Source organism: Melanerpes formicivorus, unplaced genomic scaffold (assembly GCF_026170545.1).
Source record: "Melanerpes formicivorus ecotype bairdi unplaced genomic scaffold, bMelFor1.0.p_v2 SCAF_34, whole genome shotgun sequence".
In the NCBI taxonomy this organism is placed as follows: Eukaryota; Metazoa; Chordata; class Aves; order Piciformes; family Picidae; genus Melanerpes; species Melanerpes formicivorus.
In genome coordinates, this window is record NW_027142386.1 from 6,529,002 (window position 1) to 6,541,886 (window position 12,885).

The following is a 12,885-nucleotide window of genomic DNA, read 5'->3' on the forward strand; positions in this document are numbered from 1 at the left end:
ACTTTCTGAGGAGATTGGATGCTCAAGTTGGGTGTTTTTTTTTGTCCCCTGCAGATGCTAATCTGGATGAATTTTAATTTTTTTTACAGCTACCTATTTGGAAATAATTTGCCAGGCATAACCTTTACTTCTAAAGGCACTGCTGAATCAATAGAGAAGAAATGTCATCCCTAAATGTTTTCCTTCCATATGGTTAATGAAAATTTGTCTTCTGAATGCTTCAATTATGTTTTCTAAGCCTTGGATGAATATCAGAATCAGAAGGAAAGGAAAAACAAAACCCAACTGAAGTAACGTTAGGTGCTGGGGGTTTTATGTTTTAAATAACAGCAGTGATGTTGAGGATGGAGACACAAAGGCACACAGGCTCAGCAAATGAGGTCTGGAACATAAATGTTGCAGGTTTTTGAGTTGAGCTCCAGGATGGAGCTAAGCCTTAAAGTGCTGGTCACAGAATTGTCAGGGGTGGAAAGGACCTCAAGGCTCAGCCAGTTCCAACCCCCCTGCCATGGGCAGGGACACCTCACACTACAGCAGGTTGCTCACAGCCACATCCAGCCTGGCCTTCAAAACCTCCAGGGATGAGGCTGCCACCACCTCCTTGGGCAACCTGTGCCAGTCTCTCACCACCCTCATGGGGAAGAATTTCTTAACATCTAGCTTATATCTCCCCTCTCCTAGCTAGGAAGCATTCCTCACAGTCCTATCACTACCTGACACCCCTCCCCAGCTTTCTTGTAGGCCCTCTTCATGTATTGAAAGGCCACAATAAGGTCTCCTTGGAGTGTTTTGTGAATGGAAGTGTCCTTGGGACACAAAAAGGTAAGTAAAGGCTGTACACAGTGTAGTGCTGAAGGCCAGGCACGGATATTCTCTCACCATGACTTGTCTATATCCATAAAATCTCTTGGAGCTGCTCCTTTAGCCTTCAGTAAACAGTAGACTATTAGGTTATTTCTTAATTAATCTGCATCCTGGCAGTGCCCTCATTTCTGGAGGCCAGTCTGGGGCATAAAGATGTCTGTTAGCAGGCATGCACAGCACACTGCATGGGCTCCATTTGGGAAAGACTGCTCTGGAATTCGTGTCAGGAATGGTGCCTCTGGTCAAAGGGTGAGATTCTGGGGTGCTCACCAAAGGGAGGTTACATCACAGCACACTGGCTCTGTCCTTTCCCATCCCTCCACTATCTGTTATGTGATTAAAGTTGTGAGAGAGGGTGTAGAAAGGTGGTGAAAGCTAGCAACAAGAAACCCAGACAAGAGGAAATTGGATGCTGAATGCAAGAAATGCATCTGAGCATCTCTAGGGGTTCCTGCCAGCAAGCTCTTGGCCAGGCCTGAGGCAGGAGTGCTTGGCAATGGCACTTGAAGGCACTGCACTGGTGGGCTTTGCCTCCAGCCCTCTGCTGTGCACATCTGGAAGCACAGGAGGGACAGCTATGGGGACAGGAGATGTGTGTTTTGTCATCATGATGACCACGGAGTCCACTGTGGCAGGAATTTGTTTTAATAGGACTGCAATAAAAGCCTTAGGGCAGCAGAGGAGTTGCTGCTAATGTGAGCAGCAGTGGAGGAAGGACTTTTGTGCTTTAAGCTGGGTACTTGGGGGCTGTGCCATGTGCTGGCTGCCTGAGGGTGGGAATGGGTCCTGGTGTGCTTGAAGAGCTGGCAGTGAAGCCTCTGCAGAAAATCAGTGCAGACAAGTCAGAACATGGCTGCAGCTATCATGGGCAGAGCTTCCCAGCTCTGCACTGCCATAGCCAGTTGGTTAGGGACCAAGTTATTTCATCCTCTCCTGCCTTGCTTCCTGAGCTGCAGGAAACACAACGATCCACAGCCTGCCTTTGCTATTCGGTCCATAAACGTGGCAGAGCAGGGACTTTGCTCTCTTTCTCTCCCTGAGAGCCTGAGCAAGATGATGTAGCTACTGAGATAAAAATAATAATAATCACAGTTGGGTTAATTTTCTCCTGTTGTATTTTTCTTGCACCTCAGAGCTGGTTTAACAAATACTCCAACTTTTTGGGTTCACTGGAGGATCAGACCCGCTAAGAGTAACTAGAGTTTTCTTGTCTGATCAAGAAACAGATTACAGCAATAACTGCTGTCAGTGTTTTTTTCTCATTTAAACAAATAAAGCTGACAAATGCTGAAGTTCTGCACAGCTCTGTTATGTTTAGTACATGGAGAGCAATTATTCATCTGCTGCCGGCATTAGTCTGGCTGCAGCTAAACCATCCAACGGTGCAGAAAAGCTTATTAGCATATCAGTACCATAGCCATCATTTCACATTCTGTAAGGCTGCACTCTGTGACAAAAGATGATGCTTGGAATTTGCACAATAATTTAAAGGGCTGGACTTGCAGCCCTGATTGGAGCTCTCCAAGACCCAGGTAAAGTGCTGCTCCTTGTTTATCAGGAGCCAGGTTTTATCTGCGTGAGTTTTCTGTTCTGAGCCATTTCCTGGGAGCATTTCTTGGTGTTTCTCGAGGTGCAGAAGGCAGGTGGGGTACATTTGTTGTTGATAAATGAAGGGCATTTGCTTTTGTTCCCAAAACGTTTGCTTTCTGCAGGCCACAGAATCAGTAAGGGTGGAAGAGACCTTTTGAGGTCATGGAGTCCAGCCACTAACCAGGTCACCACTAAACCATGTCCCTCAGCACCACATCTACACGGCTTTTCAATTCCTCCAGACATGGAGACTCCACCACTTCCATGAGCAGCCTGTTCCAATGCTTAACCACTCCTTTGGTGAAGAAATTGTTCCTCATGTCCAACTTAAACCTCCCCTGCTGCACCTCCAGCCTGCTTCCTCTTGTCCTGTTGCTGGGTGCAATTGTTTCCAAACCAAATGGAAGTATCACAGTATAACTAAGGTTGGGAGAGACCTTGAAGATCATCGAGTCCAACCTGTCTCCACAGACCCCATGACTAGACCATGGCACCAAGTGCCACATCCAATCCCCTCTTGAACACCTCCAGGGATGGGGACTCCACCACCTCCCTGGGCAGCACAGCCCAATGATGAATGACTCTCTCCTTGAAGAACTTTCTCCTCACCTCGAGTCTAAACTTCCCCTGGCACAGCTTGAGACTGTGTCCTCTTGTTCTGGTGCTGGTTGCCTGGGAGAAGAGACCAACCCCTTCCTGGCTACAACCTCCCTTCAGGTAGTTGTAGAGGGCAATGAGGTCTCCCCTGAGCCTCCTCTTCTCCAGGCTAAACAACCCCAGCTCCCTCAGCCTCTCCTCACAGGGCTGTGCTCAAGGCCTCTCCCCAGCCTTGTTGCCCTTCTCTGGACACCTTCAAGTCTCTCAATGTCCTTCCTAAACTGAGGGGCCCAGAACTGGACACAGGACTCAAGGTGTGGCCTAACCAGTGCAGAGTACAGGGCACAATGTCTTCCCTGCTCCTGCTGGCCACACTATTCCTGATGCAGGCCAGGATGCCATTGGCCCTCTTGGCCACCTGGGCACACTGCTGGCTCATGTTTAGGTAGCTGTTGATCAGCACCCCCAGGTCCATCTCTGTTTGGGAGCTCTCAGCCACTCTGACCCCAGCCTGTAGCTCTGCATGGGGTTGCCATGGCCTAAGTAGCTGCACTTTCTCCATAAACAAAATAGAACTGCCCCCAAGGACGTTCTCCAGAGGTCACTACCAACCTCACCAGTTCTGTGGCTCTGCTGCTCCACTTCCATGTGCTGTGTCTGTCTCACAAGGGCTTCTCTGCACCCCGGCTGGAAACAAAGAGCTGTTTGGGAAACAGATCTATCGAAACCTGCACCAACATATTGAACTACTCCTACAACAACAAAAACCCCAAACCCAAAGCAAACCAAACCAGCCAGGAAACCTCTGTTTGCTTACTGCAGAGTGAATAAATATTTGAGTGCACTGATTATCGAGCCAGCTTAGGAAGCTATTACAGCTTTGCCCAATGCCTTCAGGTAGCGTCGTGAAATGCAGCAGCTAAACGAGGCAAATGAGAAGAAGTTGAATTCCCTTTTGCTTGCTACTGGAGTAGGAGCAAAAAAAAAACCCACAAAAACCAAACCTGTTTTGCTTTAGAGTATTTACAGCTTGTCTGACCTTCCCCACCCCTCTTCACTGAGCATCCCCCCTCTGCCCCCAGGCCTCCAGCTCTCCTGTTTAGCAAAGGAGCGAGCTGACTTCCCAGGGCCTTTCAGCAGTGGAATACCCAGCTGTTAATGATGCCTGAGATTAAGTGGAAACCAATTTTTATGGAGTTGAGGCTTAGAAATTTTTTGCTGCTTTATAAACTTCACAGGCACGAAGTATTTTAAGATTGAGTTTTCATTCATTTCCAGTGAAGGGGAAATAAGTATCTTGGGACTGCACAGGAGGGGGAAGGTATTAGGCATGAATGTTCTCTGTTTTCAAATTAATGTTTTTCTGATGAGCTCTTTCAAATGCTTCCTGATGCCTTTTTCACCCAGATTTGGATTGTATTTCCTCTCCCCCAAGCTGTCTTGCAAAGGTAGTTGCAGCTATGGTGAACATCCCAAGTGTATAAAGTAAGGTGTCAGGTTTGCAAGGCCTCCTGATGTCTTGCATTTAATCTTCTGGGTCCAAAGCAAATGCTTCTGGTCTGTAGGAAATACTGCTGAATTCTACCTGTGCCCAGGAGGTGAGGAGAATGGTGGAGGCTGAGAAGGGTTACTGCTGGCTTACCCTTCAGAGCCTTGCCTCAGCTCTTGGGGTGGAAGCGGTTCCTCCCTCAGGAGAGAGGCATTGCAGTCATTTCGGTAGGCCAAGAGCAGATTTACAGTAGGCACCAACCACACTGCACTGCAGATGAATTTAGCAAGGTTATGCTTGAGGAAACTGCAGAAAACAAGGCCAGTATCTGTCTGATGATATAAACACTTCTGGTTGTGAAAGCTAAGGCAAAACTTCAGCTTTCTTAGCTGCTTCACTTGGTGCTAGAAGGACAGAGTGGGGAAGAGGACTATTTCCTCTTGTGATCTGTCAGATTTATTCCCCCTCTCCTGCTTTCCTCCTCCCTCCAGGCTGTAATGGCCAGAGCTGAGCTGTCTGTGTGCTGTACACTGAGAGAGCTTTTCTCTTCCTCTCTGAGGAAGTGGAGCTGCAGTAGCAGTAACTTGCTGGAATTCTGGGGGACATCTGCTTAGTTCCTGTCATCCATGCACAGTTCTAACTGGTTGAATTGGTGGGGGCCCAGCAGGGTAGTTCAGGAAAGGCTTTCAAGGGCACTGAGATGTTAGAGTGGAGGACAATTTTCTTTTTTATTGTCTAATAAAATTCCAGATGAACATCCTGGTTGGGAAAGGCACAAGAAGCTTTCTGAGGGGTGTGTTATACTCTTGCAAAGACCACAGTGGGTGGGTAGCTCTTGTAACTCAATGTGCTATGACCTACTCAGCTTGTAGAATTTAATTAGTGCCAATTTATTATCATCAAAGTCATTAAAGCTTTGCCTTGATTAAAAATGGAATTGTTTAATTAAAAGGAAAGGTTTGGCTAACCTTAGCTTTATGCCCAAGCCTGGATCAGCTAATTTTCCCTCTCTTTCTTTCCCCCCTTCAGGACTGAAGGTTCGAGAGGTGTTCATCAATGTCACAAGACAGCAAGTGGAAGATTTTCATGGGCCAGAAGATTACTGGTGTCAGTGTGTGGCATGGAGCCACCTCGGGACCTCCAAGAGCAGGAAGGCTTCTGTCCGCATAGCTTGTGAGTAGGGCAAAGGTTCTGCTGTCCTGGCTTGGGTAAGGTGTGGAAGTATGCTGGGGCTTGGGGTTGAATGTGATGAGAGAGGTAGCTCTTCCCCTCTGCTCTCATGAGACCCGGTTGAGGGGAAGGCCTCAAGCCTTCTTTCCCCCCCTGTAATTAAAGGGAAGAAAAGTGAAAGAAGGGGAAAAAACCAACAAACCAAATCCACAGCCGGATTAGCGAGGGAATGTGCTACATTTACAAGTGGGGCTGCGGGATATATATACACAACTTACACTGTTTACAATAGATACAGAATGTGTCCAGTTCTGGAGGCCCTATTACAAGAGGGATGTGGAGGTGCTGGAAGGTGTCCAGAGCAGGGCCACGAGGATGATCAGAGGGCTGGAGCACCTCTCCTGTGAGGACAGACTGAAGGAGTCGGGGCTGTTCAGTCTGCAGAAGAGAAGGCTCCAAGGTGACCTCATTGTGGCCTTCCAGGATCTGAAGGGGGCCTACAGGAAGGCTGGGGAAGGACTTCTCAGGATCTCAGGTAGTGATAGGACTAGGGGGAATGGAATGAAGCTAGAGGTGGGGAGATTCAGGCTAGATGTGAGGAGGAAGTTCTTCCCCATGAGAGTGGTGAAGCCCTGAAATGGGTTGTCCAGGGAGGTGGTCAAGGCCCCATCCCTGGAGGTGTTTAAGCTCCCTAGGCTGGATGAGGCTCTGGCCAGGCTGATCTAGTGTGGGGTGTCCCTGCCCATGGCAGGGGGGTTGGAACTGGATGATCCTTGTGGTCCCTTCCAACCCTGACTGATACTATGATACAACAAAGTAACACAGGAATGAGATTCCCCTCCCCCGCCGGGAGGAAGGGTTTCCCCTGTACCCCCTTCTCTCCCCTTTTTCCCCAAAGAGGGTTAGAAAGAGAGAAAAGGAATAATTGTTAATTAAAAGCAGTTAAACGTTAGCAGAGAAAACAGCAGAGGCCTTATCTGCTCGAGGTCAGTCTGGCCAAAAGCCCAGAAGCCACAAGCTGCGAAAGGAGACAGTGCAAGACTGGGACTAGTCTCCCTGGGAATCAAAGTTGCTTTCTACCAATCCACCAATGAAATGAGTTTAGACCTGTCTTGTTTATAACACATTCGGCCATGGTGTCCCTTTCTTAAAGGCACCGCCTCAAACGGTCGCAGACCCCTCCCCTGCAATACGATGTCCACTTCTGGTGCCCTCAGTGCAAGAAAGATGTGGAACTGTTGGAGCAGATCCAGAGGAGGCTATGAAAGATGATCAGTGGGCTGAAGAAGCTCCCTATAGGGCCAGGCTGGGAGAGTTGGGGCTGTTCATCCTGGAGAAGAGAAGGCTCCAGGGAGATCTTAGATCAGCCTTCCAGTGTCTGAAGGGGCTCCAGGAGGGCTGGGGAGGGACTTTTGACAAGGGTTTGTGGTGCTAGGATGAGAGACAATGGCTTTGAGCTGGGAGAGGGGAGACTGAGACTGAAGATGAAGAAAAAACTCTTGACAGTGGGGGTGGGGAGACACTGGAACAGGTTGCCCAGCGAGGCTGTGGATGTCCCCTCCCTGGAGGTGTTCCAAGTTCAGATGGATGAAGCTTTGAGCAACCTGGGCTGGTGGAAGGTGTCCCTGCCCATGGCAGGGTGTTGGGACTGGGTGATCTTTGGGGTCTCTTCTAAGCCCAACCCATTCTGTGATTCTGTGGAATATTCAGGTGAGCTGCTGCTCTCTTTGCAAGCCCTCCCTGGTAGGTCCTGCAGGGCTATCACAGAAAGCAAGCCCCGGGGGAGGTTTCCAGAGCTCTGCTCTATTTCACTGTGGAAGTTGTTTGGCTTCATCTCTTTTAGCATAGGAGACTCATTGCAGGATTTTTAACGCAGCATGAAGCAGAAGACAACCACAGTCCCCTGAGAGGAAGTGTTCAGCCTCAGTTTATCTCTGTTCCTCACTTCTGAAGCAGTGTGCTGGGCTCTGTTACAACTCACAACCCACAGATCATTAGCTGAAAGACACAAAAAGAGTAGAATGCAATAAGCACCACCCTGGCAAGAGGGACATAAAGAAGACAGAACCCAAACACAATTGTTACTGTGAGACTGTGGAGATCCTCCAAGCCTCATCCAATTTTTACCTTGCAATTAGATCTGCTACAGTTTTCTGACAGACTCAGAGCCTGGGCTGTTTATTTTGCAGCAGCAGTGCTGCTAGCAGAGAATTCAGGAAAGGAGCTCTCCCCTTTCCCCTTTGAATCACCAGTTCAGGGCTTCACAGACCTAGTGCCAGGAAACGGTGGCAACAGAGGTGGGAGAAATGCTGCTTGGAAGGAGATGAAGGGCTGGAGAAGGGTTAGTGAAGACCCCCTGTATGCTAACTAATGCAGGTGGTGCTCAGAGCTTCCTGGGCCACTCAGTTTGGGAAAGATGTTGACTTGCTGGAAGGTGTCCAGAGAAGGGCAACAAAGCTGGGGAAGGGTTTGGAGCACATCCTTGTGAGAAGAGGCTGAGGGAGCTGGGGTTGCTTAGCCTGGAGAAGAGGAGGCTCAGGGGAGACCTTCTTGCTCTCTACAACTCCCTGAAGGGAGGTTGTAGCCAGGTGGGGGTTGGTTGGTGTCTGCTCCCAGGCATCCCAGCACCAGAACCAGAGGACACAGTCTCAAGCTGTGCCAGGGGAGGTTTAGGCTGGATGTCAGGAGGAAATTGTACACAGAGAGAGTGATTGCCCATTGGGATGTGCTGCCCAGGGAGGTGGTGGAGTCACCATCACTGGAGGTGTTCAGGAGGAGACTTGATGGGGTGCTTGGTGCCATGGGTTAGTTGATTAGGTGGTGTTAGATAATAGGTTGAACACGATGATCTTGAAGGTCTCTTCCAACCTGGTCTGGTCTGGTCTGGTCTATTCTATTCTATTCTATACAATCTTTCTAGAACTGTGCCCTTTGAATGGGGTGACTTCAACTAAAGACCTGAGGGGGAGAATAGGGCAATGTCACAGCTCCTGGACTTAAGGAATGACAGCTTTTGGCCCCCTTTTTATTTTGCTGCTGTTGACTGATTTAGGTTGAATGTGTAAATATGTGCAAATTCCATTATTTTGGTTTACTGCATTAGCTGTCATAACCCTGAATGAGCTAATAATTCCCTGGCATGGCTAAGCTGCAAAGGGCTATTATTCTGAATTGAATTTTTATTGACTTCCCTCTGCACTGTGATTTCCCAGCCCTATAACATGGCAATGTGAGTTAAAAAAAGAAAACCAACACAGGATGAGCAGAAGCAGGTGGAGCTGCATGCTGGGACTTACAGACTCATCAGTCTGGTACCAGCTCTTCTGCAAACCACATCTCCAGCTGCCCCCCCACCCCTTAACTGCAGCTACTGAGCCCCCCAGAGAGTGCTCCCCACTTCTGTTTTACCTCCTGCACAGAGCCTGGCTTGGATGTTTCTCCTGAGGACTGTGTTCCTGCACTGGCCATTTGCTCTGCTGCTTTTACTTGGAGCTGTGGAGGGTTTTTTTATAGGAGGAACAGCAATTCTTGAGTGCAGAGATGATGGAACTTGTTAGCACTCCAGACAGAAAACAAAAATGAATAGCTGCCAGCAGCTGTCTGTAAACCACCCCCAGGAGTGGCCAGGCCTTGCCCTTTCCTGGACCTGAGTCCTCCTCTCTGTGGTGAACAACCCAGCTACTTAATTTGGGGGCATGGATTTCTGGCAGGGAATACCCTCAGGAGGGCTAGAGATGAGGCTGTGCAGGTCCAATTTGGACAGCACATTGAAACCTCTTCACAGCAACCCTCATGGTGGAGTGCAGTGTAGGAGGGTCCATTTTTTCCCCCTTTCTTTCTTTTTTTCCACCCCACTTAAATCCTGGAGATTCTGAATACTGAGTCAAGCCCAAAGCATTGCAGCACTTAATATTTCTCTGAGCAAGCAGGTAAGTATTTCTTTATGATAGTGTGGAAGGCAGAGAAAATGAGAAGATGGATCTTAACTCCATTGCTCATCCTAATAAAGGCATTTGTAGGCACAACTGCAGCCTAACAGTTAATGAATGACTTTTTAAATGGAGTACTGGAAAAGTTATTGGTTATCTGTGGGGGGGAAGGGGGAAAAAAAAGAAACAGCACGAAGCAAGAATCATAAAAAGGAGAATATATGCACTGTGTGCATCTTTTGGTAGTGACCAGCTTGCTGAAATGGGGTTTAATGCATTGGATGAAATATGTCTTAAAGGGGAAGTGATTCAGAGCCTCTGCTCTTTAAGGTGGGGGTGTGGGGGGGTTGTATTTCATGGAGTGTAAGCAATGGAGAAAATTAAATCAGTAAATCCACACTGAGCAATCTGAGACACTGCTTGAGGAAAATGGAAGCATCCTGACTGTCATAGAATTGTCAGGGTGGGAAGGGACCTCAAGGATCAGCCAGGTCCAACCTCCCTGCCACGGGCAGGGACACCTCACGCTACAGCAGGTTGCTCACAGCCACATCCAGCCTGGTCTTAAAAATCTCCAGGGATGAGGCTTCCACCACCTCCCTGGGCAACCTGTGCCAGTCTCTCACCACCCTCCTGGGGAAGAACTTCTTCCTAACATCCAATTTGAATCTCCCTACTTCTAGTTTGGCTCCATTAAGGGCAACGAAGTTGGTGAGGGGTTTGGAACACAAGCCCTATGAGGAAAGACTGAGGGAGCTGGGGTTGCTCAGCCTGGAGAAGAGGAGGCTCAGGGGTGACCTTATCACTCTCTACAACTACCTGAAGGGAGGTTGTAGACAGGCAGAGGTTGGTCTCTTCTCCCAGGCAGCCAGTATCAGAACAAGAGGACACAGTCTCAGGCTGCACCAGGGGAGGTTTAGGTTGGATATTAGGAAGAAGTTCTATACAGAGAGAGTGATTGCCCATTGGAATGGGCTGCCCAAGGAGGTGGTGGAGTTGTTGTCATTGGAGGTTTTCAGGAGGAGACTTGCTGGGGTGCTTGGTGCCATGGGTTAGTTGTTTGGGTCGGCTGGATTGGTTGATGGGTTGGACACGATGATCTTGAAGGTCTCTTCCAACCTGGTTTGGTTTATTGGTTTATTCCCCCAGTCCTATTGCTCCCTGACACCCTCAAAAGCCTCAAGGCACATAAAGTAAGTAACATTCCTCCCATTTTGGTTTTCCTTCCACAGCAAGCAAAACTTGGCACTTGCATGGGCCAGGTGAGTGCCACTGGATGCAGGTTTCCTTTCTGTCTCTTCTGGTTAAAAGTGCTGTGGCCACATCAGAGTGGCACTTCAGATGTCCTGTTTCTTACCCTGGATGGACTGGAGTGGCCACATCAGCCTGGCTCTTAGACAGAATGTCCTAGCCTGTATTAACTGGGCCCTGGTATCTGAAATGAACCAAGATTGTTGTCAGCCAGCTTGGAATGTGTGGAATTGCTCTCAGTCCCTTGCTTGCCTGCAGTGTGTAGGCGAGCTGAACTAAACATCTCGCTAAGAAAATTTTATGAAGCACCCTGGCACTCCTCTGAAGAGTACTAGGGAATGATTCACCCAGTCTGGGCTTCATTCAGTGGGTTCTACCGGCACCTCCACAGCACCAGGTTGTGTTCTTGCATTTAATTCTCCTCCTTTGCTAGGGCAATGGCTTGAGAGATTGAATGCACAGCAGGAAGGCTTCATTCAGTGGGTTCTAATGGCACCTCCACAGCACCAGGTTGTGTTCTTGCATTGAATTCTCCTCCTTTTGGTAGGGCAGTGGCTTGAGAGATTGAATGCACAGCCCGAACTACCGAGTTTGTGGGTTCTGCAGTCAAGTGTAGCTATACACAGATCATTCTTGAAGGTGTGGAAATGGAAATATAGCCAGAGGTGGCAGAATCTCCTTGCTCTCACCTAGGGAAGGAGCAGCAGCTCTTGGTTGTCCTATGCTTCATGCACAGACATTGGAGCAGAACGTGGCAAAGCTGCCTTGCTTCTCCCTTCTGCAGCCTGCCTGGGGTTGTTTGGGGAGGCTTTTGGAGGTCTTAATGAATTTATTGCATTCCACTCTGCAGATTTAAGGAAGAACTTTGAGCAAGACCCTCAAGGGAAGGAGGTTCCCATCGAAGGGATGATCGTTCTCCACTGCCGGCCACCCGAGGGAGTCCCTGCAGCTGAGGTGAGGCTTTGTGCATGGCGCTGCTGGCGGCTGAGGCCTTCCTGGGCTGCTGAGCAAGGAGGAGAGAAGCAAAAAGGGTTTAGCTGCCATATGGTTTTCAAGGTCCAGTGTGGGTTACAGTGTTGCTCTCCCACAGGCTGCTTTAAATATGTATTGTACTGCTTTCATTATTATTATGTAAGGTTTTCCAGAGTGTGGCTTTTGATCAGAACCCAGGGAATGTTTGCTGAAAGGTGTGGGGGGGTGTGTGGAAATAACCAAACCCATCCTACTTGGGGTACAATGTTCAACTTCTGTGCTTGCAAAATGAAAGCAGATTGTTAGCTCTCAGAAATTAACTTTCCTCATTGGAAAAAGAAAAGAAAATAGAGTCAAGAAACAAACAGACCTAAAAATGTGATGATAAATTGCTGCTAGAGAGAGAAAATCTGCTGCAAATAAGAACTTGGGGCTCTTTTTTCTTAGCATTAAACTCTCTCTTTTTTTTAATCAAGAGAGTTGAATCTTAACCAGGGTGCTAAGAGGGATGCCTTAAAATGGCAATAGCCAGGCTGTGCTTGGAGGGAGATGTTCTAAGTGGGCTGTGTTTAAAAATCTGCTAGGGAGGCATTAGAGAAAAAGAGAGGACCTGCTGGTGGCAGCAAGCATGGCATCGTGATGTCCTTACCTGTGGAGAAGCAGACTGCTGGTGGTGGTTTGGAGCCAGTCCCAGCCTGAGATCGGTGGTTGAAAGCTCTCTGTGCCTGGGTGAGCCACAGGCAGGCTGCAGCATGAGCTCAGCAGTTGTGCTGGAGCTGTGGAGCAGCCCCATGGTGCTGAGCTGTGCTGCTTCCAGCTGCACGCTCTGCAGTGTGCTCTTCAGCCTCTTCTGAAGGGCAGTGAAGGGTTTAGAGACCAGGGCTGGTGAGGAGCAGCTGAGGGAGCTGGGATTTTGTAGCCTGGAGAAAAGGGTGCTGAGGGGGGTCCTCATTGCTCTCTACAGCTCCTTGAAAATAGGTTGGGAGTGATGTGGGGGTTGAGCTCTTCTCCCTAGGATCAGGT

General features: G+C 48.7%; 1 protein-coding gene across 1 annotated transcript in view; it reads left to right on the forward strand.

Annotated features, from left to right (window-relative positions):
• The window catches only part of UNC5D (unc-5 netrin receptor D), a 155,991-nt gene that overhangs the window by 72,572 nt on the left and 70,534 nt on the right, over positions 1-12,885 (forward strand). The window contains exons 3-4 of the mRNA XM_068156159.1: positions 5,570-5,713; positions 11,741-11,844. Of these exons, the coding sequence (XP_068012260.1) occupies positions 5,570-5,713; positions 11,741-11,844 (248 nt within the window). The remainder of the gene's footprint in view (positions 1-5,569; positions 5,714-11,740; positions 11,845-12,885) is intronic.